General features: G+C 40.1%; 2 protein-coding genes across 4 annotated transcripts in view; one reads left to right on the top strand and one right to left on the bottom strand.

Annotated features, from left to right (window-relative positions):
* Positions 1–5,965: 5,965 nt before the first annotated feature.
* CCNE2 (cyclin E2) lies at positions 5,966–18,577 on the top strand. Of its 2 annotated transcripts, none has more exons than XM_026705956.2 (12): positions 5,966–6,640; positions 9,439–9,478; positions 9,568–9,670; positions 10,649–10,696; positions 11,075–11,226; positions 12,490–12,625; positions 12,783–12,929; positions 13,627–13,722; positions 14,715–14,849; positions 15,480–15,591; positions 16,686–16,840; positions 17,522–18,577. In XM_026705956.2, the coding sequence occupies exons 2-12, from the start codon at positions 9,465–9,467 to the stop codon at positions 17,612–17,614; spliced, it is 1,191 nt and encodes a 396-aa protein (XP_026561741.1). In that variant the 5' UTR covers positions 5,966–6,640; positions 9,439–9,464; the 3' UTR covers positions 17,615–18,577. The 2 variants fall into 2 exon arrangements, with proteins under 2 accessions (XP_026561741.1, XP_087787649.1); XM_087931523.1 differs by having other exon boundaries at positions 6,360–6,841.
* The window catches only part of INTS8 (integrator complex subunit 8), a 21,898-nt gene continuing 13,766 nt past the window's right edge, over positions 18,516–26,647 (bottom strand). The window contains exons 18-28 of one of the 2 annotated variants that reach the window (XM_026705952.2): positions 25,816–26,000; positions 24,309–24,342; positions 22,426–22,482; positions 22,250–22,311; positions 21,728–21,849; positions 20,704–20,807; positions 19,597–19,647; positions 19,380–19,453; positions 19,235–19,299; positions 18,900–18,943; positions 18,516–18,737 (exon numbers count right to left, since the gene is read on the bottom strand). In XM_026705952.2, the coding sequence (XP_026561737.1) occupies positions 18,621–18,737; positions 18,900–18,943; positions 19,235–19,299; positions 19,380–19,453; positions 19,597–19,647; positions 20,704–20,807; positions 21,728–21,849; positions 22,250–22,311; positions 22,426–22,482; positions 24,309–24,342; positions 25,816–26,000 (915 nt within the window). In that variant the 3' untranslated portion in view covers positions 18,516–18,620. Of the gene's footprint in view, positions 18,738–18,899; positions 19,033–19,234; positions 19,300–19,379; positions 19,454–19,596; positions 19,648–20,703; positions 20,808–21,727; positions 21,850–22,249; positions 22,312–22,425; positions 22,483–24,308; positions 24,343–25,815; positions 26,001–26,647 lie in introns of those variants that run through there. The other variant, XM_087931522.1, reaches the window with a different exon arrangement.

Genomic DNA, 26,647 nt, shown 5'->3' with positions numbered 1-26,647 from the left:
TTCTTCCCTTGTATCTCATGTGAGCAATTAACTGTGGTCCAGAATAGAAATCTAATGTAGGAGAATTGAAAATGAATGACAAATGGAAATTAATTGGATTTCATTTGATTGTTTTTCCATTTTTTTTTCATTTTGAAAATGCACGGGACTCATTTCTCATTCATTTTTACAATGATCTATTCCTATGAAGAAGAAAAGTTTTGCCAAGTGATTGCATATTTCAATGTGTTTGAACAAAAAGATAATATTCCTATATTTAAAAAACCAGAGTGATTAGTAGGAACTTTCCACTGTGTCCCAATTTATGGTACTGTGCTAGGCTATGAGTAAGCAGTCTCTAGCCATATGTCTACCATGCCTCATTTGGGGTCTCTTTTATGCCTAGCTGCTGAATTTGGGTGGCTAGTTTTTTGCTGAACAATACAATGGAATTGAAGCATTTACCTCCCTGTACACTTCCTTAAACACATCCAAACCACTAAATCCACCAACAAATAATTGGTCCAGGAACTTTTGGCTGTGGCCTATCATGTGATGTTACATTAACAGAAGTTCTCCTGTATCTGCTGGCCTCTTAGGAAGATGTCTTGGATTGCTGCCTAAAGAAAAGTTGGATACCAGTGTGTTTGTCAATACTAGTTTGGTTTGGCATATCCTATAAACCAAATCCATTGGGCAGTTTAACATGTTGCATGAATTACTCAGTCTTACCTGGAGAAATTGGTGTCTTTTCAGCTTGCTTTATAGGCCGTTTTCTATTGATATATTAATGGTAAAATATTGGCCTGACTGTATTTGGACACATTAACAATGTGAATTGTTGCTTTCTATTACGCTCAAAGAATAGCCAAACCAGGAATTTTGTAATGAAAGCCTTGTTTCAGATCAGTTTCTCTCCCATCTATTCCTTGTGTGTGTTATATTTTGGGCAACAGCATCACTGTGCCATTTGGTCATGGTTTGGATTCCTTTGGGCCATAGTGCTGGTCTACATTGCTGTTCTAGGGCACTTTCTTCTGTGAATTCATCACATTAACACTCTGCCAGTTGTGATAGAGGCACAGATATTTTCACATCTAATTTTCTGCACTGCTTTGTAGGCTAGCAATCTAACAGGTGAAATAAAAAGGTTTCAAGGGTCTCCAGGAAAAAAAAGGGAAATTAATCATAATAACCCAACTATATAACTTAAGTATTTTGTTTCATAATGTCCTCTGAAGAAACAGTCAATAAAAAGGCCAATTGATAAAAGTTTTCAGAATCCAATGTTTGCTCTATATTAATCAGTTCTTTGTTTGTGTGTGTGAAAGAGAGAGGGAGAGAGGGAGAGGGAGGGAGAGAGAGAAAGAGATTGAGATTTACTGGAATGCTGTGGGGATAATATGTGTGGGAATGGAGCAGGCATAAGTTACTTGTTACATTTCAAACATTTTTAATCTCTAGATTTAGCCCAAATTTCAAAACTCTTAACGCTTGCTAGCTTTCTGTTGATTTCAATAAAGTTACAAGAATGGAAAAATCCTCCTTTAATGCAGTGGTGGGATTCAAATTTTTTTACTATTGGTTCTGTGGGCGTGGCATAGCTTGGTGGGCATGGCAGGGGAAGGATACTGTAAAATCTCCAGTCAGAGATGGTATTTGCCAGTTCTCCAAACTACTCAAAATTTCCACTACCGGTTCTCCAGAACTGGTCAGAACCTGCTGAACACCACCTCTGCTTTAGTGGTTCTGCACTGAGAAGTGTGAGGTACCAAATGATCTCCCAAGATACCCACCAACTGTGGTCTTTGTGTCTAAGGAGAATTCTGATACAAATTGCAATAGGTAAGGGAAATGTAATTGTAGAACAGTTCTTTGCATAGAGAAAGTTTCATCTCTGCCATTTTTGTAGGGCCAGAAAAGTCCAAGACAGACATCAATGATGACAAATACCACTGAACTACAATAGTCAACCAGTAGTTTTACTTCAGCTACTTGAGATTTTTAGTCTTTTTGTTTTCCATTCCTTCTGAATCTGGTTTCAAGTGTATCAAATTTGTAAATTTTTAATTAAAATTGTTTTTGTATCTACTTGAATACAGAGAAACTTTGCATACAGGTATGTTTACCCATTTGTGGGTCGAACAAGCTTGCCAAGAACTGCTAGCTAATCAAGATTTACCCTAAATAGTTTAATCTTTTCCCTTGCTTCTATGCTCACCATCAAGGCAAATTTCCAATGACTTTAACATTGCAGTGTTTTGGCAATTCTGCACTTGGGCTGCTTTTTGTAAGCAAGCTATCCTATTGCTACAAGGGGGCCTTGGGAGATGAGATGCAGGAGGACAGGCCATCCTTTCAGAAATAAGGCAGATATGTTTTCTGAAAGAGCTGCCTAGAAAATGGCAATGCCATGTAAACTTATACAGGGCTATTGCCAAAAGGATGTTCTGAGATAACATACAAGTGCAAACCCTGGTTACAGCATCACTTGATCACTGAGGCTCAAGTAGCACAAAACAGGCTCAAGTAGCACAGCCTTTCCTGGAAGACCTTTCAGATAAAGCTCTTTGTTAAATATAAAATGCAATGCAACTGTTGAAAAAGACTCAGTTGATGGAACCGAGAGACAACAAGTACTAGAGTGGCACTAACTTAACTGACTGATTAATGAACTTACTTAAAAGCTCCCAGATTTTTTAAAATTAGAGACTCTGCCTGCTCCAAAACAATACAAAGGTACCTGCATAGAAATCTGGTGTTTGCTCTCACTGACTAATAGCATTAATGCAATGTATATCTACATAAATTGACATTTTATCTATGAAAAACAGAAAAATATTACTGTCATCCTGTTCCCCCCCCCCAAAAAAAAAATATTTGAAATTTGAGCATAAGATACATTTTCCTTTGACTCCTGATGATTTCAAAGAACCTTTGAAATCTTGTAGAACCTTTTTATACTGCTTCTAGTGGAAGGAGATATCTTCCAGTTTCAAGCCCCACCTTGCCTTGAGAATGTATCTGTTGGCCAGTTCCATCAATGAATTCTTCAGATCTTCACCGTATTCATTTTACCACCTTTCCCTTTGGCACTTTATTTTCCTTTCCTCACATTTTATCTAGCTCACAGAAGCTCAGTTGACTTTCCACCATTACCACCAAGCAGATGTACATCATACAATCAGATGAATTCTTCAGCATCTGGGTCAAGCCAAGAGACTGGCCTTCGGTAGTATACTTCGGTAGTATTCTCATTTCTCTGCTTACACTATTCTGAACAAATGCCAGTCGATTCTGATGATGCTGAATTGTAGGTAACAAGTTGCATGACCCAAGCAGCTCCTGGAAGGTCCTTACTGCTGAATGGCCTGGGCATTGGAAGGATGAGTGCCAGCAACATAGGTCAACCAACGCTACACTGTCCTTTGCCAAGGAGACAACAGCTTCTGACTGTTTCAACTGGTTCTGCAATGTAAGTTCTACTTTGAAGTTCTTTTGCCACCCGAGTGTTAACCAATTAGCCTTTAAATGTGCCAGTGCTTTTTGTCAAGCCATTGCAGGCTTTGATCACTTTTACTTTTGGGATTTTGCTTTCATTATGACTTTGGAAGGCATATTTTTGCAATGGAGTAGATTGCAGGAAAATGTGCATGAAATTCAAACTGAAGCTTTTAAAAAAATATGTAAATGTAACCACTAGTTTGACAGATCTGCTTATATTGTGCTTATAATATGCTTATATTGTACTGAAACTGGAGATGTGCTGCCATCATGTTAGACAGCTGACTATCTAAAAAAAATATTGAACAAGGGTGCGAGTAAACTGCCAGCAATTAGAAAGTACAAAAATAACAGGAAAATGAAAGACACAGATGATACTCATCTGCAAAATAGAACTGCACAGAAGAAAAAAATTACCATTTACCAAGAGTTAATCTGGCATCTCTCAAACAAATATCTTTAGATTGAAGCTGAATATTTATCTGACGAAAGGATTTATTGGACCACTGTTAAAAAGAGTTCACACCATCTATGTCAGCTGACATAAGCAATAAACATTTCATCTTTATGCAAAAAAGGGACTATATTTTCTATCAATTCAGTCATATCCAGATTAAATCTTTTACACACACACACACGCACGTTTTTATCGAGATGATTAATATGATGGCTCATCCATTCTAGGTTTTATAATGGTTATTAGCCTAGAATACCCCTCCTCGTGTTATACACTATTCACGAAAGCAAACATCTCCCTGCTGCTCTGAGGCAGTGGAGATTCTGTCTCCCTTCAATTTCTCATACTGTTCTGGAGCAGTGTGGTACTCAGAGACAGAACCAAGGCTCACCATCAGTGAAGGGGTGAAGGGCAAGGAGCATCTGCCAGGAGAACAGAATGGACTAGTTCAGGGGTCTGCAACCTGCAGTGGCTCTTTCGGCCCTCTGCTGTGGGTCCGTTGGCTGATCCCACCACTGGCTGACCCCTCCCCTCCCTGTCACTCTTCGCCTGGCCTAAGAAGGTAAGGGTGATGGTGGGGGATGGAGACTCAATCCCTATTCCACAGCAGGAAGTGACTGGGTGGGAGTGAGTGACGTGGAGTTGGCCACACCCACCCAGTCAAAACGGTTGTTAAATTATTGGCTCCAGGTGTTTTCTGTGGGAAATGGGTCCAAATGGCTCTTTGAGTGTTTAAGGTTGCAGACCCCTGACTAGTTAGTTGCACTCTAACAGGGTATGTGTGTGGGAAAATTAAGACTGTTGGATTTTTAAGTCAACTCATTAATAAGAGATAAATTCCAAAATTCAAGCCTAAGATTCCTCTTCTGGAGGAATTCTTCCCTATCAGGCCACTCCACTTCTTCCTTAAAGCCCAACTCCTACACTTCTGTTCACCCAGGAGGTTTAATGGGCCTTGTTCCCAAGGTAAGTTTAGTTTAATTTACTTTATTGTCATTGCACCTCGTACAATGAAATTAAATGCCATCTTCAGTATACATTATGACTATGAAAATAAATACATCATTCACATTTTATACATTGAATTGAAGGATGTGTGTTTGTGTTTAATTTCATAGTCATAGTCATAGTCAGGGATGGGATCCGACCCATAACTATCGGTTCTGTTGCTTTGCGTCGTGCATGCATGCGCGAGTCACGCAAGTGCAATTTACGACCTGCTGAGCTGCCCGGACAGCTGAGCAGTGCTGTGTGCAAGTGCGCAGTGCTTGGAAAAGCCCTTTTTCCCTGCTTTTTCAACCGCAGCTGTGTTGCGCAAAGCAGCTGCAGTTGAAAACGCAGGAAATAAAGGTCAGGTAAGAGCCTGGGTGGGCAGGTGGCCCAAAACAGCAGCAGACATAGAACCGGTTCTATGTCTGCTGTTTGCTGCTCTTCAGAGCAACCGGTTCTACAGAAGTGAACAGAACCGGCAGAATCCCACCCCTGGTCATAATGTACATTGAAGATGTTATTTAATTTTGTTGTACAAGGTGCAATGACAATAAGGTAAACTAAACTAAAACTTTTGTTGGGAACAAACCCCGTTAATCCCTCTGGGTTGGCTGAGCAGAAGTGCAGAGTAGGAATTGGGCTTTAAGGAAGAAGTGGAGTGGCCTTGGTTTCCTTTTGCACCTCCCGACAATTTTCTTCTGATAGGGACGAATTCTTCCAGAAGAGGAACCTTAGGCTTGAATTTTGGAATTTATCTCTTCTTAATGAGTTGAGTTGAAAATCCAACAGTCTTCAAAGGTACAAAGTTTTGCAATGCTTTTTCCGAAGAAACACTGCAACACCCTCCCTTCCCGTTTAGAGAAGCCATGGCTGCAGTCCCCGTGCTGGAGGCCGAGCGCCGCTTCCTTTTCCTCAGTCACCCTTCAAACCGGCTGTGTTTACATTCTGCTGACAACTCCACGTTGCCGAGATTCCCTCCCTTCTCATTGGCTGGGGCGCGCCGCTTGATTCCGCCCAGGGGCGGCGACAGAGCGCCAAACAAACCCGGGGAGCGTCGGGTTCCGCGGGCTCCCGGGGACGCGGCTGCGTCTGATGGCCTTAAGGCGGGTTGGGACCGGCGGGGAGAAACCCGTTATATCTCGCACGTGGGAACGAGGAAAGACCTTGAGAAGAGGACGCGCGGGCCTTGCCTCGGGCAAGCGCGTTGGACAAGGGGCTTCGTTTTATCCCTTGTGGGCTAATTCCCCGGGTACAAACCCGGCGCCCCACCGGCTATTTCCAGGGAGAGACAGATCCTCACCCCGCCGCCGCCGCCGCCGCCTCCGCCGCTGGCGAGCCGAGGGAGGTCAGCCCTGCAGGGAGCCGCTCGAAGCGGTGATGTCAGCGAAGCACATTTGGCGGGACTGGAAGGGGAAGGGAGGACGCGCTTGGCCGCCGGCAGGGACTGAACGCCGCGCTATTGCGCCATCGCCGGGTTGGTGGAGCGAGAATGAAGCAGCCCGGAGCTCAGCACCTCCGGCTGGCGCTTCTTCCTGCGAAGCCCGCCGAACGGGTGCAGGAAAGGAGGCAAAGCCCACCGCCGTGGCCCCGGGTTTGAGGAGTGGCTTTCAAAGTCTTCCTTCCCTCCACCTGCAAAGGGGGGAACAGCAGCCCCAGACTAAGCGGGGCTCTCGTTGCCGGACTGAAGGGGATCGGCCTTCTCTCGCGGAGGTAACCCCCGGCCCTGGATGCGGGTTGAAGCGCCCGGAGGAGCAGGCGGGCGGGAGAATCCGCAGCCCGGGAACCGCAGGCGCGGACAGGAGGGACGAGCCGGGAGCCGCGCTGGCGCATGCGCAGACGGGGCCCATATAGAGCCTTGGCGCCGGCGCCAGCTGAGAACAGTTCAGTTTCTGCGCGGCTGAAGCAGCTGAGGTGCGGTGCGTGGGGGCTCCGGCGGGGAGGGTGGGGGAAGGATGCCCGAGGGGGCGCCGGAGTGGGGGCGGTTGCCCTGCCTGGGTTCCCCACCCCACCCCGGTTTTCCTCTGGCACGCGAGGGAGCGCTGAGTGGGGGAGCGGCTGTGGAGATGCTTTCGGGGGGTGGAACTGCGCCCCAAGATTCTGAGGGGGGTCTTTAGGGGGGCCACGGGGGTGGGATACCCTGATCGACTGGCAGCGGGGCCGAGGCGCGAGGCTTCTCGCCAGGGGAAAGGAAGCCAGAAGGCGGGATGCCCGCCCGCCAGCTTGCCGACTTGCATTTTGGAGGGAGAATTGAGGCGGGGAGGGCGAAAGGACGGGGATCCCCAGCCCATCCGACCTCGGGGAGGTCAGCTCGGAGGGTGTCGTGGCGGGAGAGGGGTGCCTGCCCCTCGGATGGAAAAAGGCTGCTCTTCTGGGTGGTGTCATATCTCTACCCCCCCACCCCCAACCTTCCAGCCCGGAGGGAATCCCGGTTTGGGGGGTGCTGGGTGTGGAGAGGGGTGTCTAGCCTTATCCGAAGTGGGGAGCCATGAGCCTCCAGCGTAGGGGGGATATCCTAAGGCAAGACCCGGCTCGATCGGCCTGCCTTGGCTGGGAGTGCCGGATATTTTTGGAGGGAGAGACCCGGACTCCCTCCCGCGTTGCAAGAGGGTGGACTGGGGTTGGGTGGGGGATCCCGCCCGTTCATTTCCCGGGCTGCCCCAGCACTTACCCTTCACTCCCCCCCTCCCCCAAAATCCAGATGGGGTGCCGGGCATGCGCGGAGGTGGAAGGCGCTTTCTCACCAGAAGGCGGGAGAGAGAGCCAGTTTGGGGAGGGGGGGCTCATTTGTCCTCCAAAATACCACACACACACATCCCGCCCCCCCCCCTAAGTATTTGCCCGGGGGTGCAAAGACCGGCTCTTGATCGGTGCCGTCCTGGAGTGGGGGAGGTACATGGGTGTCCGGACTGGCTCCATTTGGAGGGAAACCTTAATGCAAAGAGTGGGGAGGAATCGGGGTTCCTAGGGTCCCCTTGGAGCCCTTCTGTCAAAAGTCTCTCTTCGACAATCGGGGTGCGACCAATGAAGCGCCCCCCCCCTCCCTCCACGAAGAAGTAACTGAAGGCGGGAAAGGTTTCCTGGTCTCTTGTGTGACTCTTGTTTAAAGGGGTGTTTCCACCCCATCCCCGGTTCCCGCTTGTGACCTCCCCTCCCCCTTGTTAATTTAGCAAGGCGTTATTGCACCCCACTTCTCCTCCCTTTTACTTGCATCGCCCCCCGGACTCAGCACCCCACGCCAGCGGGTTAAGAGTGGCGACAATCGGGACTCGGGTGGACATTGGGAGGACGCTCGGAGAACCAGGCGTTGCTGCTCTTGCCGCCTTCTTCACTTACCCGCTCTCTGCAAATTGGCGCGGGGTTGTTAAGAGCGGAGAAACGGGGGCATTTGAAGAGCTCAAAAAGGCTATAGGACAGGATCAGGCCCCTTCCCGCCCAGCAGAAAGAAGGGAGGGGTATTGAAATTTTGTTTTTGGTTTCCCCAACAAGAGAAACCACAATGTATCTGTTTGTAGTCATAAGGAGCTACCATAATAATGGATAAAATAAAAGGCTAGGAGTTCTACAGTAGTCGGTCTGTGTATCTGTGCCTAGAAAAGTTTCAGGTACAAAACCGGCCTCTAATGAAGGTACAGTTGTGCTAGTTCTCAAACTGCTAAGATTTTCAGTATATCCTCTGTATCTGTATCGCTTAATATTGGATTATAAAGTTCTCACTTCATTGTAACAAATACTGTACAGGGCTATAATACTGTAGTTGTAGTTGCTTTCGAGAAAAGAAACAGAAGGTGCCTCAAGAGGATCTTTAAATATAGTACAAAATGGCTACTGTGAGGCAATAAACAGAAGTAGGGGAACCTGAAATTGACTAGATGTTTGCAAAAATGGAAAGGTAACCTTTACTTCTAAGGGGTTAGAGTAGTGTTTCTCAACCTTGGCAGCTTGAAAATATGTGGACTTAAACTCCCAGAATTCCTCAGCCAATAATTCTGGGAGCTGAAGTCCACACATCTTCAAGCTGCTATGGTTGAGAAATGCTGGTTTAGAGAAATCTGTTATCTTAGGTTGAGACAGTGTGCCAGTCTCCCAATTCAATTCACCTGATTCACGCATGCAGATTTTTTCCAGGATGAAACAAGATTGGCTTGGGCAATTTGCCCAATGAATTTTCTTTTCCAAGCCCAGGCTTTTCAGGAGGAACAGGAACCTGCCTTTCTGTGGAGCACTTTTTGTTCTGGTTGTAAATTTCAGAACCTAGATTTCAGAAATATGTATTTGGATGTGCTACACATTTGTACATTGGTCCTTTGTTGACCTTTATGTTACTGTAGCAAGTCTTGGTGGAGTATGCAGCTCACATGCACACATAGAGACGAGTTCTCCAAATAGTTGGGCATAACTAGTGAAGCACTTTTTCAGAATAAGTAACTGAAAGCCGGAATTTTTACAAGCTAGTGTTTAGTGGCGAAATTGTGGCTTTGAATTAACTTCTAATCTTCTGTTATTTGCAGGGAAATAATCTGGAATTTCAAATAAGATGTCCAGGCGAAGGTAATAATCACTTTTATAATATACAATGCAGGTAAAGCAGTGCACTCTTCTATGTCTCTGATGGAATAAAATATCTTTCCCTTCTGCAGTAGCCGTTTGCAAGCTAAACTGCATCTGCCATGCCAGGTCACATCTCCAGAAGAACTGCAGGTTCCATTGTCACTTCAGAACAGAAAAAGGAAATCTATGCAGGTGGGTTGGAATTTTAAGAGTCATATATAGAAAAAAGCTTATGTATGAACTGGGTGGCCTTATGCAAAGACTAGTGAATAATTCAATACAGTGGAATCTGTAGGGCAGACCAAGGGTAAGGGAAGAATGACAAAAACAGGATTGCCTGTGATGTGCATATATAAAAATGAGGCAACGCTTGCAGCACAATGTTGCAATGCTGCTTTCATCCTTCTGACAAAAGAATCATGCTCCTTTGGATGCAACTGACTTAAGTCCCTGTGTGTGCATATGCATATTTGTGTATGTATGTATGTATGTATGTATGTATGTATGTATGTGGTATTAGCATCTCACACATATGCCATAGATTTACAAATACTAAAGGCCCAATTCGTTAGTGCATATATACCTATTTTTTTCCTGAGAAATCACGTTAGCTTAGATGGAGATCTGTTCTAAGCTCCACCTCAAAATCCTGCAGGGTAGCTTGCGAAGATTGATTGTTCCAAACACACACATGAAATTTGATTGAGTGGGACCTTGAGTGCATGCCTTCTTGAATAAAATCTGACACCTTAACTATGGCCTGAACCTGCCTTTTCCATTTGCCCAATTTTACTTTCGGGGGACACTTGCCAGGGAAACCTCAAGTATATAACAGTAGTTGTATTCGTACATCTGGTGGAAATATTTGATAACAAACAACAGAATCCCCTTTACCTGTTAAATATATGCAATTGACCTTGCTTGATTGTAAAAAATAAATAAATTATTCTATTTTCTTTTAAAGAAAGTGTATGTACAGATGTTTAATAATCATGAAAAAAAGTTGAATAGGTATCAGAATCTGATAAATATTTTGAAAACCAAGCCATGCAAAGTCTTATTGTTTTTGTCCTGAGTCCCAATTGTTTGAGAAGCTCTTGATGAATCTGAAGAACTGGATATTAGTTAATTGCTGCTTAGGTATTAATGATTTTTGTTTGTTTTACAAAGGACTCCAAGATAGATGAAGAAAATGTGGGATATCAATATGAAATTAAGGTATGGTTGATCTGCATAATACTGCTTTGAAATATAGATTCCGTTCTTCAGAATGTGGTAATTCAGAAAGTATATGTAGATTCAATATAAGGGGAAAATTTTATTCACTCCTGTATTGGCAGAATCTAGTTTTAATAAACATGTATGAAGGCATGCTTTTAATGTTATAATTTATTTATAAGACCATTTTTCACTAAGAAAACATTGCATTTTAGTTCCTAGAATATAATTGCTTAGTTAAAATGAGTATGTGCTGATAACATCACATGAATGACATAAATGTATATTAAAAATGTGTTTTTCAATGGTGATATGAAGACATCACTGTTTGTCAAGAACTAGTGGTATCTGAGAGCTGTATTATTATCTTATTTTTAGAGCTGTTGGCCATCCACAATATCAGGCGGTGTATCTCCTTGCATAATAATAGAAACTCCACACAAAGAAAGTACAACCACAGACTTCTCCAGATTCAAAAAATACAGATTTAGAAATCTCTTTATAAATCCATCACCTTTACCGGATCTGAGGTAAGCTAGATGTGCTGAAACTAATTAAAAATATTGCTATGTATTGATATATCAATGGAGAAAATTGGATATCCCTTCAGAAAGCCTCATGCACAACTATGGTTAAACTGTACCTAAGCATTAAATGTGCTATCTAGATACAGTAGTTTCCTTAAATAGGCTTGAAGTAATCTCATTCTGCCTTTGGACAGTGTCCCTAATAATTCAGAGAGATTGATAAACCATGCTTGGAAGCAGCAGTGTTTTAGCTAGCAGACGTGGTTCAATGCAGAGCTGGGGAGACAGAATGTGTTCCTTGCTTTACTATTGTTAAAGAGGGTATATAAAGGGCCACACTTAGCTTGGCTTCAGTGATATATGGAACATAATAAAGAACCCATCAGTGCAGCTATTTCAAATGTTTTGGTTTTAGTCTAAGTGCTCTACATATTTTCAGAGCTAGTGCTAAAATCTCAAATCTTAATGGACAAGTGCAATTTGGAATCCAATTGACTATTTGCCAGGAAAAAACTACCTGATTGTAGTACTTGAACATCTCTCATTCCAGAAACAACACTTGAAAATAACAAATGCATTTCCTTAATATGGTTGTTGTACAGTTTTCTACCACACACCAATTTTTAGAGGGAAAATGGGAGCTCTGAGCTCATTTACAGCAAATAAAACATCTCTTCTTGTGACCTCTCCTCTGCTAAAGTATGAAATTGTCATAAAGTAATTTGTTTTGTGCTCATGACTAATGTGAGTATTTTTGCGCTGAGGCTTCAGGTGTAAATAAAACAGCTAACTGATTTTTAAAATTTGGAATTCATTTTGGTTGATTGCTGTGTAATAAACATCCTATTTTTTAAGCAGACAATAGAATTTAGGAATATAAATTCTAAAAAGTCCAGGCTAAGCTACAGCTTTGCATAGAATATGTGTTTTGATCTTGTTCATGCTATTTTTTGTTTTCTGCTTCTTTTGCACATAACAGACTTCTGTTACAGTTTTGTCTGAAGTGAACTGTCTGTTGTTTATTCTGTTTTTTGTTTTCATATTGAAAATATAAATGTAATATTGAAAAACTAGGAAATGCAATAAATGACAATTTCGCAGCATTTAACAGAATCACTGTAAAAATACGTTTTGTTTTAGAAATTAAAAATAATAAATTGGGTTCACCAAACAGAAGCATTTAGTTTCAGAATCAAATACTTGTACCAAAGCAAATTTGCCTGTTTATTTTTTCTTTTATCTGAAATTTTATTATTTTGATTTTAGTTGGGGAAGTTCTGGAGATGTTTGGTTCAACATTCTCAAAAAAGAAAGCAAATATTCTCACTGCAAGCATTTCACATCGCTACACTCAAATCTACAACCACATATGAGATCAGTCCTACTGGATTGGCTTCTAGAGGTAAGTATTGAAATAAGATTGTAAAACAACACAGAGGGAATAGCATAGTGTCCAAGAATCTTAAGCATTTAATTTGTTTCCTTTTAAAATGTGTATTTTCCTTAAGTTAAAGCACCAGTTTTAAATTAACGATTTAACATTTTGCATTTCATTACAGGTATGTGAAGTATACACACTTCATAGAGAAACATTCTATTTGGCCCAAGACTTTTTTGATAGATTCATGCTGACTCAGAAGGACATAAATAAAACCATGCTTCAGCTTATAGGAATCACAACCCTGTTCATTGCTTCCAAGCTTGAGGTAAGTAGAGGCATGCGATACATTACTATAGCTACTTGGTTATACTTAGTATTGGGGTAGAATTAAGGGGTTCCCATCTGTGTTTGAGATCAGATAAAATAGTATTTTCTGAAAGAAAAAGTATTTCAGAAAACTTCCTGAAAATATCCAAATGATTCCCCTTTCATAGACTGTAGGAATATTTTTGACCTAAACTCACTAAAAATAGCACATATGGTCAGCTTTTAAGATGTCCTGCTAATTTCTTTTTTTTCATTTGGAAAGATAATGCATGTGAAACATGTTGCCATGTCATTTTACTCAGTATATGGACACTCATTTAAGTTAAATAATGGAGATTTCTAGAGATTTGGAAAGCTGGTACAGTTTAGGAATAGATATCCTAGCATAGCCGATAGTTATTTGTAGATTGATTTTTTTTTATTTGCAAGGTTAGGAAAGTTTTGAACCAGAGACAGGAGAATTACCAATGGATTTCTGACACAGCTGGTATTGCATAGGAGCACTGCTATTTTACACAATAGATTGTATCTATGTAGACAATTATGTTTCCTATGGGAAATTTAAAAAAAATCAGTAATTGAATTGAGCTTCCAAGCTATAAAACTAAACTATATATTTATAGTCTAGGGATCTAGAAAACTATGTTAATCAGTTCTGCAAAGTCTGTTTTAACACTATTTTTTCTTTTTTAAAGGAGATATATGCTCCTAAACTGCAGGAGTTTGCCTATGTTACTGATGGTGCTTGCAGTGAAGATGACATTATAAGGATGGAATTAATTATACTAAAGGTAACAAAACTGGGATGCTAACTATTTGAGCTCTTCTTTCTGGAACTAATATACTAGGAATTAATTTACCAACGTCTTAATCTGAACTGCTTTTAAATACTGCTTTATGAATGCTATGTCTTCTTGTCTTAAAGTTGGATATTACTAATCAGCTGGGAAACATCCTCTTTAAAAGAAAAATGAGTTATTTTAAGCATAGTTATTTTTTCCAGCCTAATAGTTGATGGAAGAGAATTTAACTGTGTTATTGAGATAAAGAAGAGTTAGGTCTAGGAATTGTTCATGCTTGGTAGCTATATTAAAGGAGTATATGAAGCTGGAACAACTTTTGCTTTTGAGATTATTCACATTACTCTTATCACAGGACCGTTTATTTGGCTTGTTCAGAATGGGATGCCTTTAATGGATTATTTCCGGAGTAGGACTTGACAGAAATTACCATTTTTTTTCAGGCTGAGAGATGCCCTTAGCTTTTGAGTAGAATTCTACTCAAATAGTCATGGTCCTAAATGTCTCTGAGGTTCAGACAAATAAATGAATGAACCAATTGATTGTGTGCTTTAACTGAATATACATTTAATTAACATACTGTAGTTAAATCCCCATATATTTAATAATTTTCTCATGGTCTCATATTCAATTATAAATCTGTGGTAAATTTCAGGGGGAATCTGGAGACTTTGGAGGTCTCATGTAGATATCAGTTGTTCTAGAATTTCTGGTTGTACAGTTGATCTATGCAAAATGCTTTGATTTGAAAGGTCATCCCTTCCACTAACACTACACATTGAAAATTAGCATGCTGTCAAATATGAAAATAAAAACTTATTTATCAATGACATAATAAAGAATGCTATCTCTTCCGCTCCTTGTGAGACTAAAATAACGAAAGCTTATTTACTTGGACAATATCTGCTGCAGATATCACACAATTTGAAAGCTAAACCACTGCAATAGACAGCCCTATAAACATTATGTTTTAATATTTGTAGGCTCTTAAGTGGGAGTTGTGCCCAGTGACAGTAATCTCCTGGCTGAATCTTTATCTTCAAGTGGATGCAGTGAAGGATGCTCCCAAAGTGCTGCTACCTCAATATTCTCAGGACAAATTTATTGAAATAGCACAGGTAGGTTTCTTTTTTTGCATGCATGACATGTAAAGCTGGGAGAACAACTGATATTAATACCTTAATTCTACATTTATACCTTGGTCTCTGGATCTCAATCAAAGAGCAGAGAAGACCTGATAGTCTGAAATCTGTTTAACCTTGAAGTAGCACTCATATACAGTAGGTTTCAACTTAATGCAGATTCATAATTTATTTAATTCAATAAACTAAATCTAGATAGATCTACTAAAAACTAAGAGAATAGATAAGTGGATAGAAAATCTAAGCCTCCAATCAAATTGCAAACTACTCTAGGCGGGAAAGCAAAACAGCCACTTGACTGGACTTTGAAGCATGAAAGTCCTCAGCGACAATGAGCTGCTGTCTGGTGCTCAGCGTCAATGTATAAAAAGACAATTGCCATCAGCTTTGCGTGAGAAATTAACGCTTGATTGGGAGGCAGACCCACAGCACAAATATAGGCTATGTATCAGATGCAGATCTAATGAAACAGTACACCTGAGTTTTTCTAATATAAGAATTGTGGGAAAGATACTGTAGATTTTATACTGAGCTTATATTGAGCAACAGTTGATGCATTGTTGTATTTGTAAAGTTCTTTCTAATGATATGTATGTCATTCCACAGCTTTTAGATCTCTGTATTCTAGATGTCAATTCTCTGGATTTCCAATATAGGATATTGGCAGCTGCTGCCCTCTGCTATCATACCTCAGAACTAGTAGTAAAGAAGGCTTCAGGTATGGTAAACTATGAATAATTGTGTTTTTCTTTTCATTTTTGGAAGTTAATGTATGTGAGTCTGCAACTGCCATAAGACATTGAAGGGCACAATGTTTAATAAATTTGGCATATCCATGACATGACCATAAAAGTGATGAATTATAGTATCCCCCCCTCTTATTGTGTATGTGTTTTCTCAGTTAATTGAAGAGTGAGCAGGTATATAATCATCTAGAGCAGGGCTGTCAAACTCGCAGCCCGTGGTCCAGATGTGTCATATGCTGGTCATGCCCATGCCCGGCTTAGCAAAGGGGGAAAAAGTTGCAATGTTACATGATGACGTGAGTTTGACACTTCTGTTCTAAAGAAATGGCATCTAAATTTTCAATTCAATACTTTTTTTCATCCCGAGACTTCCTGCTTTCTGGGGCCTTGCCTCATCCATCTTATTTTCATCCTCTATTTCCTTCTTTTTCAGCCACACATTAAAGTAATAGATTTCTTCTATGATTTCCATGGCCAATTTTCATTTCTATTTTAGGCATGATTAAAATATTGTTAGTATGAATTGGGGAATCATACAATGAGATTCTGTGCCTCTCTTTTTAAAAAATATCTATTCTTCTGTTGCTTTGTTTTCTCTCTCTTTTGTCTTGAACATTCAATGGAGAAAATAATGTAAAGAATGAGAGGAAAATATGGCTATATAGCTATCTATTTTCCATTCTTTGGTCCTCTTTGTTCTCTTGGATAGTCTCCTTGCTCTGCTCATCAATATGCAATAATTTAGAATAGAATTCTTTATTGGCCAAGTGTGATTGGACACACAAAGAATTTGTCTTTGGTGCATATGCTCTCAGTATAAAGAAATAAAGAAAAAAATTTTATGTGTTGGCAGGCTAGGTATTGGTGGGTTGCTAAAAGACTCTGAAGCAACACTGACCTGCACTTATAGTGACTAAGATGCTTCTGTGTAAGAGCAATGCAAAAGCTTCTTCCAGCCTTGCAAGTTAACAAAGTAAAAAATAAACAGGAGGCTTTGAGACATTAGTAAATAACAGATGTCAAATATTTCAGGTCGCTACAATAAATCGTTTCACTTTGTTTTTAGGATTGGATTGGGCTAATATTGCAGAATGCGTTGAGTGGATGGAACCATTTTTCAAAGTAGCAAAAAAAATACCAGTGAAATTGAAAAATTTCAAGAAAATTGCAGTGGAAGATAGACACAACATACAAACCCATACAAATTATTTGGATATGTTGGTAAGAATGAATTTTCCCTCTTTAAATGTGTTTGGTCTTCCATTGTGTTTATACTTTCTTGGAATTAGAATACTTTATATCTTTCCTAACTAATGTAGTTATTTGCTAGTAGTATGCATTTTCCTATGGTTCTAAGATGGCAAAAATCATCTACCATGGACTGGACAAGGCCTAGAACACTGGGGTGAGGAGTACCTGAAATCTAAAGAACAGTAGTTGAACTAGTCATGAACAAAAGGGTTGTCAGCAGAAAATGTTAAGACCATACGATCACCTGTGGAGACTTCCAGATTCAGGTCCAGCTGCTGACAAAGCATGCAATGATTTGGCTAGCATTATGAATTTTAAACTAGCTGCTGACTTAATAATGCCTAAGTGATGACTTAATAATTTGACTACCATGATATGAAATTATTTTTGTAAGGAATGATCATCAATAGGCAGCTTATAATAACTCTGAGATATGTGAAAGCCAGTGTGGTGGTGTTTTGAAAATGCTGGCCAAAATCCAATGAGACCCAGGTTAAAGTCTCAGCCGCAGAAGCTCTCAGTGACTTTGGACCACTCACTCCCTTTTGGCCCAACATATCTTGCAGAGTGATTTTTTCACCTTTCCAAAGAAGTGACACAAAGAGGCTAACACCCCTTTCATCACAATAATTTGTTCTTTTTATTGGATAGGATGAAATTAACTATGAAGTAGCGGTACCCAGTCAGCTATCACCGGTATCTACGGGAGGAATAATAACTCCTCCAAAGAGCTCTGAAAAGTGAAAACTGTGTGCAAAGACTGGGATCTTTGTTAAGACTGAATAAACACAGAGTTTTCACACATGATGTGGCTGAGAAGACTATCAGGATGCAACTGAAGGACATTCACATGCAGCTGGCCTGGATCTTTGACATTTGAAGCCCAACGAGACCTAGAGAAATTGGATTTCTTCTGATTAACTAAATTCATAATTAACTATGGATTTTTAACTTAAAGCTGTCTTAAGAAACTTTTAATTTTTTTTAACAGATGCAAGTGAATTGGTCAAATTTAGTTATTTGTGAATTTAAAAGAACTGTTCCGCCAATTTTCTATTGGTGTATGCTGGTTTTGCATAGGATAAAACGTTATTCTGACCTGAGTGAGGAAATCTGAATCTATGGACTCAACAAAGTAAGTCACTTTTCAGCTTGCACATCAGTGCAGCCACAAAATAAAAGCCTTTATATTAACTTTTTTAACCTAAGGTTACTAAGCCACTGTGCCTACTGCCATACACTTATTAGTGTAACTAAGGAATGGTAACAAATTGCCTTAATATAATAAAGCATGAATAGGGAATACAAAGACTGAAAAACTTTACTTTTAGAGGTAAAGAAGCAGTTTAAGAATTTTCCACTTAAACTGGAACATCTTCAGTGAACAGCTGCCATATCCTACCTCTTTCCTCATGAAGTGCTACTATATATTCTATAAACTAGCTGACTACAATGCAAGAGAAACAAAGACTGGATTGCAATAAGGACAGCTTGAATGCAAAAGAGAGCTACATTCTGAATAGTAGGCCATTCTTCATTACAACTTGCATCTATTTTTCCACATGCAATATACAGCTAATCTAATTCTGTATACTTGTGAAAAATGAGGGATTTTATGTTTTATAAATAGGACAATACCACAGTATGTTTATAAATATGTATTATAAAAAATGCTCATGTTAAATAAAGTGTTGAAATATCTTGCAATGGACACTTTTCTTCTCCTTACATTGCAAAGGAAAGTAAGTTTTTAAAAGTAAAGCTTTGCCATTGCTTGAAGAAACTTCTTTTTTCGTCGTTGAGCAGCAAGTTGAAGTACTTCTTCTGGGTTGCTAGAATTCAATTCTGTCTGCCCAATAGCTTTAATCTATGTGTCCAAATATCAACAAAAACTTAGGTTAGTAAGTTCTTATTCACAGATTTTGTCAATGGGGGGCAAAGGGTGATTTTTTTAATGTAATGGTTTCACACACAGACTACTGCAATATCTTAGAAATTCCTTTCAATATAAGAAACTGTAAGAACTTACGGCTATCTGTTTCTTGTCTGTTTCGCCTCGCTTGTGATGAAGATCTGAAACACCGTTTAGGAAATTCCAGGAAACAGCCATCTAAATTCTTATTAGAAACAGTTTCCTTGCACCTCTGTGAGCCTAATTCTTCCTTTGGCAAAATCAGCAAGGTCAAGGTCCTAATCTTTTAAAATGTAGCTTTTTTTAAATAGAGAAAGGATTTCCTTATTTTGTGCTATCTCCCTGCTACACTTATAAATTCAATTACCATTACCAGTTTAACTAATAGCCAATTACTAAAGCCATTCTGGTTGCAAATCAATCCCACACAGCTTTTTAAAATAAAAGGATACATGTCAAGTATTCCAAGATAGTAATATCCCATATATAGTCATAATAAGAATCCATAGCATCATGGCTGAAAAACAGGGTTTCAGTTATTTTTATGCCATTTATATGTGTTTATTTGGTAAATGAAACTCTAAAAATCTGGTTTACCTGTTTTGCTCCTGAAGTGCTTTAAATGCAGTTTTATAATCTACCTCTCGAAGAAACTGGCACAAAATTGCTACCTGGAAGAATAATGATATGCTAATATATAGCATCATGATTCATACAATAAATGCTGCACTCCAGATGAATGCAGTACAGGCCTGTTTTGGTAGTATTTCTCTCTTCACAATTTTCCCAATTAATAGATGATATATATTCTTACCTGTGTATGGCAATTGAGAAGAGAACAGCATTTTATCATTCGTTTAATCACCTATAGAGAAATATGCAAATTAAAGAAACTACAACTTATCCATTTACCTGGTTCAGCTACCTAAATGGAAAACAATGAATACAAGTTATATTGCTTAACAATTGTTTTCTGCTTCACTATTGACAGCATAAGCAAAAATAACCTCTTCGAAACCAAACACATCTACCAATGTTCCATTGACTCTACTTGCTACAAATTGTTCCATTATTATCTTGGCTTCTAGTCTAGTTAGAATTACTGTGGATACCCAACTTCTGGGAATGCCAAAAGTATTGAAGAATCTTCTGTATCACATCTGAATATAAAACAGCTTAATATACTGCTGGTACTAAAAGGCTCAAGATGACAGAAAGATACACTGTACAGTGCCAGGTTGCTAAATATTAAGCCTTCTAATTAATTATCAATACTTGCTAGGTTTATTATGTAATATCAACAATCAAAGCCTGGAGTACGTTCAAGTGTACATTGAAAGGTCTGACCTCCAGAACATTCCTAGAACACCTCTGCAGGTCAGATTAACCCTAGAGGGGAAAGGACCTATCTGCCCCAGCATGAAGTAGCCAATGGATACTGGGCTGTTCTTGTTCTCCCATCGATCACCTGATTATGCTACTAACAAGCACCAAAGCAAGTCAGATCTGATGCATCCTGAACCTGGCCGATTGCTCTCAAGGTGAAATGGCTATTATAGCACTAATAAAACTAAGGTGATTTAAGGATGTCTAATGGATGGGCTGGAAGTGAAATAAAGATAGGAAAAACTCTGGTGGAGGGAGGGGAAGTGTTCATACTGTAATTTTGATATATATGGGGAAATGTCATTGAATGAGCAATTCCAAATAATGCACTTTATTCTAAGTTCACTGCAGTAGGATAGATGATAAAAAGGTCATAAAATAAGGAATTTCAAGTGCCCATGTTTAGAATGCTGAACTTTGATCAATGGTCCACTTTAACACAAAGCTTGTATTGTAGAGCAGCCCAGATCATCAGAGACCTGTGTGTGTGTGTGTCTATATTCCTTGTATACTGCTACCTAAACTCATCACTCACCTGATCAGTGTATACATCAGGGGGCACCATCTTAGTGAAGAAGTCTGAGCACACTGCTCCTGCCTGAAGATAGTAGTGAAGTGCAGCAGAGTATTGATTAGTTGCTACATTAGAGATGGAGAAGACAAAAAAAGTTAATGATTTCATCTAGTGGTCATATTCACATGTAACACAAAGTTAAAGATTTTTAACTTCCAGATTTGTTAAATAATCCACAATGACCCAATTTATGCATAATGATATGGCTCATCATGCTACCCCCAAGATGCATTATACAACAGCTTAACATTTGTTGTGAATTAGGCCGGATTTTACAAGTTAGTTCGAATCCTACACTGTCCTCACTACCAACAATGTTTGACTAAGATGGACAAATTAAGGCAAAATATCCTGACAAGAGAAAAAGAAATAAAGTTTTCAGCCTTGGCCTCAAAGTGATACTGTCCTTGCACCAAAATGTTGTGGCACCTTCCCTTTGGAACATCACCTCTCCCAGACATTAGATTGGCCCAATCCTATATAAATATAACAGCATGTGTGTGTGTGTGTGTGTATATACATACACACACACACACACACACACATATGGATCTTTGGTTATTCGGGTTTTCTCCCGCGTAAAATTGGAAGTATTTTGGCGACGTTTCGACTAAATTTCATTCTTCATCTTCAGGCTTGTGTCTTCGGCTTTGTGCTTCTTGGAGTAATGTGAGCTTGCAGCTGTTTTTTCTTTCAACTGCCAGTGGGAGTGCGGCTTGACTGGGTGGGGACTTGGCTGTGTTCTGATTGGCTGGGGGTGTGTTCTGTTCAGATGAGGGCTTGGTTGTGCTCAGGTTAGTCTTAGTTGCTGGGGGATTTGAGCTGGTGAGCTGTGATCCTGTTGTTTGGCTTCGCATTTGTGGTCGGGCCACATCTTCATGGTGGGTGTCCGTTCGCTTCATGTATGGGTCAGAGGGGTTTGAAGCGGGTAGTGATACAGCTGCGGTATATAAAAATGGACAGAAACAGGTTTAACTCTACTTACCAAAATAAATATCTGCCTGAGTGATCAACCAGAAATGATTGTTTGAATTTATAGTGAGTGCATAGCTGACTAGTTCTTTGACAGTGACAGCTACTGCTTCAAAATCTATTGATGACTGAAAGCTGAAATTAGAAAACATAATTATTAGGAATTATATTTAAAACTATGATGTGGTTAAAATCTGTTTTAATAAAAATATTTAAATAATTCTATGTACTCCTCCATGCCCTGTTTAGTAATGTTACACTTAAAGGACAGAGTTCTAGACAAAAATTGGCCCCTTCACTGCTACATACATAAACTTCCTTTTCTGTTTTCTATTGGTTATGGAAATGATTGCACTCTAAATGTACTTCTTTATGACAGCCCCATTGAGATAGAAAAAGTTTCTCTGTTAATCTGAAATGACCAAGGGAGCTTTACATGGGGCTCTGAGTGAAGAAATAACCTGTAAAGATCTGAAGAAACAAAAATACATTTCGTTGTATTTATAAATAGAGTTGGACAAACAAAATTCCTTACTTAGGAAAAGATGATGGCCAAATGGAAATATACTCTGCTGTGACATTATTCACAATTAATTCCTAAAAAAAAAAGGAAAAATATTATATAGACACACATACAGTCAAGATAAAACAAGTAAGAGAATTCAAAAAGCACAGAGGATGATTTATGATAAAAGAGAATACTGCACTTACATGATTGTTATGAAGCTTGACAAACAAGGATAATATTGTTGTCAAAACCACAGGTTCCTATTAAAACATTGAGAAAACATGAGCTTATATAAAATAACAGCCTTTTCCCATGAAGTTTAGATTTTCTAGGCAAATTTTTGCCATGCAGATAGCCCTCATTTAACAACATGTTCAGTGACCATTTGAAGTTATGTCGGTGCCGAATAAGACAACCAGCTCCTGTGATTATCTTTTGGGACCTTTGTTGCCAGCTTCTTACAAAGTCAGTGGGGCAGCAAATAGGGGGTTGCAAATGGTGATCACATGATGTTGTCCTAACAATAGGGCGAGATGCACTTAACAACAATAACCCAAACTGCACTGTAAGTCATATGAGTTGCCAGTCCCAATTACTGTTGTTAAATGAGGACTACCTATATTGATTTAGGTTTACAGTGGTTTATCTTCATGCCCCACTAGACTACAGGTCTAGTATTAACTACCTTAATTTGCTCCCAAATAATTCTCTATCTTGGATACAATACTGCGTACAATTTGCTGGGGTCCTTTTTATAGAAATTGTTTTAAATCAATTTTCACATTTCTCAAATCTGAAGACAAGTTACAGTAACCATATTTTAAAATATTTTGTATTAACTCATGAACAATGAAAATGATGTCCTTTAGAACAGTGGTCGCCAACCAGTGGGCCGGGGACCACTGGTGGTCCTCAGAGAAATGTCACCCCCAAAGCAATTAATCCAGGCTGCGCAGAAACACAAGGCTATGCTGCCCACATGGCCACAAGGCTTGTGCCACTTGCATTGCAAACAACACGAAGTAGTGAGGGGGGGAAAGGGCGGGGGTGGGACTTGCCCCACTCAGCTCATGTGCCTCACCTGGCCACTGGGCTGCTTCTTTCCGCTTTTTTCTTCTTCTGCTTTTGTCTGCACACAAGGGAAACAGCAAAAGTCTTTCTTTCTCTCCCCCAAACTCCACCAGAAATGAGTCTTTGGGACCTTGCAAGGCATCCCACTCCAAGAGGCTGCGCCAGCAAAGACTCATTTCTGGCAGAATTTGGGGGAGAGAAAGAAAGACTTCTGCTGCTTACTTTGCATGAAGCCAAAATTCTCTCTCTCTCTCTCTCTTCCCTTGAGAACAGAGCTGGAGACGGTATCCTGCGATCCCAAATAAAGAATGATCGATAGGTAGGAAAATGGGGTGGGGAATTTTCCTGCAGACCTTCTTTGGGATTTTCCCAGGGTCTATGGTCCCCGGGATTTAAAATTATGAATTTGGTGGTCCCTGAGGTCCAAAAGGTTGGCGACCCCTGCTTTAGAAGGCCATATAATTGATGAAATCAGACTTATATCCCAGTCCTGCCACTCAGCAATAGGACAACTTATTCCCGTTGTTAATATGTCAAAAAATGTTTCTGACAAGTGTAGTATGAAAATCACTTTCTTAATTGGAATATTTTTGTTTAGCGTCCTTATTAGCAATAGGGTGTTCATGGGATATAACCCCAAAAATAGACATGATGTTATGGTGACACACATAGGAAACAGGCAAAGTTTTGGTCGCATCAGTGTAGTCACCACTAACTTATAGTTAGTGTAGTCTGACTATACCCAGCAGGGATCCCTGTTCAGTAGAAACAGGCTTTTATGCTTTAACATAAACTCAAGGCCCATGGGCCACATCTGGCCACATCAAAATGGGGTGCAGGAGGTGCCTTCCCCGCGCCCTGTTTTGGCCGGCTGGGTGCTGCAGGAGGCATCCGTCCCATCTTCCCCCCTCCTCCAGTCAGTCCGCGGAAAACTACAATGGTGAACTGGCCCTTGAAGAAATCCAGTTTGACACCCCTGCTTTCACACATTTATAATCTTTAACTCCAAACTCACCCGCAATTTTTTGATGAACGATAATAACTCATCCCTAAAGAGAAAATGTTTGTTTAATGTACTGACTTATTATTAGATTAGGTTTATAACTTTTTTTTCTAGAAGAGTGAAACAATGTAAGAGATTTTAATACAGATCTGATCAATATTTGGACCCTCAAGGAGCAGCAAAAACAAAGCATACTCAAATAGTAAGGAGAAATGGCAAGCCCTGACAATATGCATAAAACATACCAAAATATTGAAGTATCTCCGCACTTTGTGATGAGGACGTTCTTAATGGTAGTTCATGCCCTTATCTTCAACCTAAATTTTCTCTTCCAAAAGCAACCACCATTCCTGGCAGAGCATTTATTTCACCGTGCCTTTATCGTTTTTACATATGTTTGTACTTCAGAAAAATTCTCCAGAATATGCCTATCTACCTGTCTTATCAGCTACCTTGTTTTGGCTCGAATCTTTTTAGTGCTCATCACCTGAGTTTGCTATTTGTGAAAAAATTCCACTGTTGCTGGAATTATTCTGTTTACAATGTACAAACAAGATCATTAAATATTATGTAAATATGGTACAAGCCATGTATTTATTTTGTAATATTGCATAGAACTTAGCCTCAACAATTTTAGGAAGCTACTTTTATTTTATTCTTAAAATAAAAGCTTAATTAGAAGTAAATTAGATATTCTTAGAAAATTTAACTACAAGCAAGATCTTTCTATGAGGACCCAGATTGTTGTTGGGGGCAATATGCTGACTCTATAGAGAGGGCTGTAAAGCACTGTGAAGCGGTATATAAATCTAATGTGATGACCCAGGGTGGGATACAAAAGCAACAAAGTCACAAAAATAGGTGAAGTCCCTTTAATTCCTTCAACTTGTCCTCCAAGGTCCAATTATCGTTGACTGGAGAAAAAACTCCCCCACGAACAGTTGTGAAAAGGAAGAAATTCCATTCAAACTCAAAATACATATAAATTATAAATAGGAAAACAAAACAAACGACACTGAAGCAATTAATGAGGCAAGGCAGGATAAGGGCTTGAAGACGTCCACAGATCTCAAAATACATACACTGGGAAGGACTTGCCAGAACTCAGAAAAGAACTGACAGACTAGAATTCATGCTTTGCTTCCAGCACTAGGCCATGCGTAGTTTGTCCTTTTAACCAGTCCTCACAACTGCAGCCTGTGAAGGGGATCAGGTCCCTTTCCTCCCCTGTAGACCACGCCATTCACGTTTCTCCCTTATCCGCTCCTCCCTACGTGCCCTAGGATGAAGAGGGGATGGGCCTGGGTCTTCCTCTGAATGCCCAGCCAGCCTGTGCCCTTCCCCAGTTTCCTCCACAACCTCTGGAGCCCCTCCCACTCCCACTCCCTGTCAGCTGTTCCTCCTCTCCCTCAGAGTCAGACTCCAAGAGAGGCATGACATCTAAGTGCTATTGCTATTAGATATAGAATAATATCACGATTACAACATTTAGGGATGTAAGAAAATTATAGCAGTTTACCTGTACATAATGCCTAATGTCGATTCTCTCTGCTTTATTAAACTCACTCTGCCATCATTCCCTCTTTTGTGTTGGTGGGATACACTGCAGATTTGTACAACAATCTCCCAAAGGTCTGTAGCTGCCCACCTGCCTTCTTTTGGTCCAGGAAGATCTTGACTTGTGGCAGCCAAAAGCTGGCCTAACTAAGCAAAAAAGAAGAAAGTCTTTGAATGCATTAATCTTATTTGTTCCAGCAATCTATCCCTATTGGAACTTAGTATTATCCAAGTTAATACTCAAATCATTAGCCAGAAATATGCAGGATACTTCAAAAGAATACATAGGTCCAGATAATTGTCCAGAAACACCATGCTCATCATAGTGCAGATATTTCTGAAATTCAGAAGTTCAAATGCAGTTAAGCGCCTGAATAGGGAGCTTCTGATATTAAACAAATAGTCTAAAGCTCCCAACGCATCTCAACTATTCAGAATTAATGATAGAGTTCTCTGATTTCGCTAATTTTGGACTATTGTATTATTATTCTTATAAAACTAAAATAATTCAGATTTTGGACCAGGCAAGATTCTTACTATATATATAAAGGTAAAGGTTTCCCCTGTCCTGTTATGTCTGACTCTAGGAGGCAGTGCTCATTTCCATTTCTTGGTGGAAGGAGCCAGGATTGTCCAAGGACGGTTCCCTGATCATGTGGTCAGCATGTCTATAATCAAAGCGCATGGAGCAGTTACTTTCTCACCAAAGTGGTACCTCTTTATCTACTTGCATTTGCATGCTTTTGAACTGCTAGGTGGGCAGGAGCTGGGGCAAGTAATGGGAGCTCATTCTG

This window comes from Pseudonaja textilis, chromosome 3 (assembly GCF_049901715.1).
Source record: "Pseudonaja textilis isolate UNSWEBS1 chromosome 3, rPseTex1.2, whole genome shotgun sequence".
NCBI lineage: Eukaryota > Metazoa > Chordata > Lepidosauria > Squamata > Elapidae > Pseudonaja > Pseudonaja textilis.
This window is presented reverse-complemented; position numbering and strand designations above follow the sequence as displayed.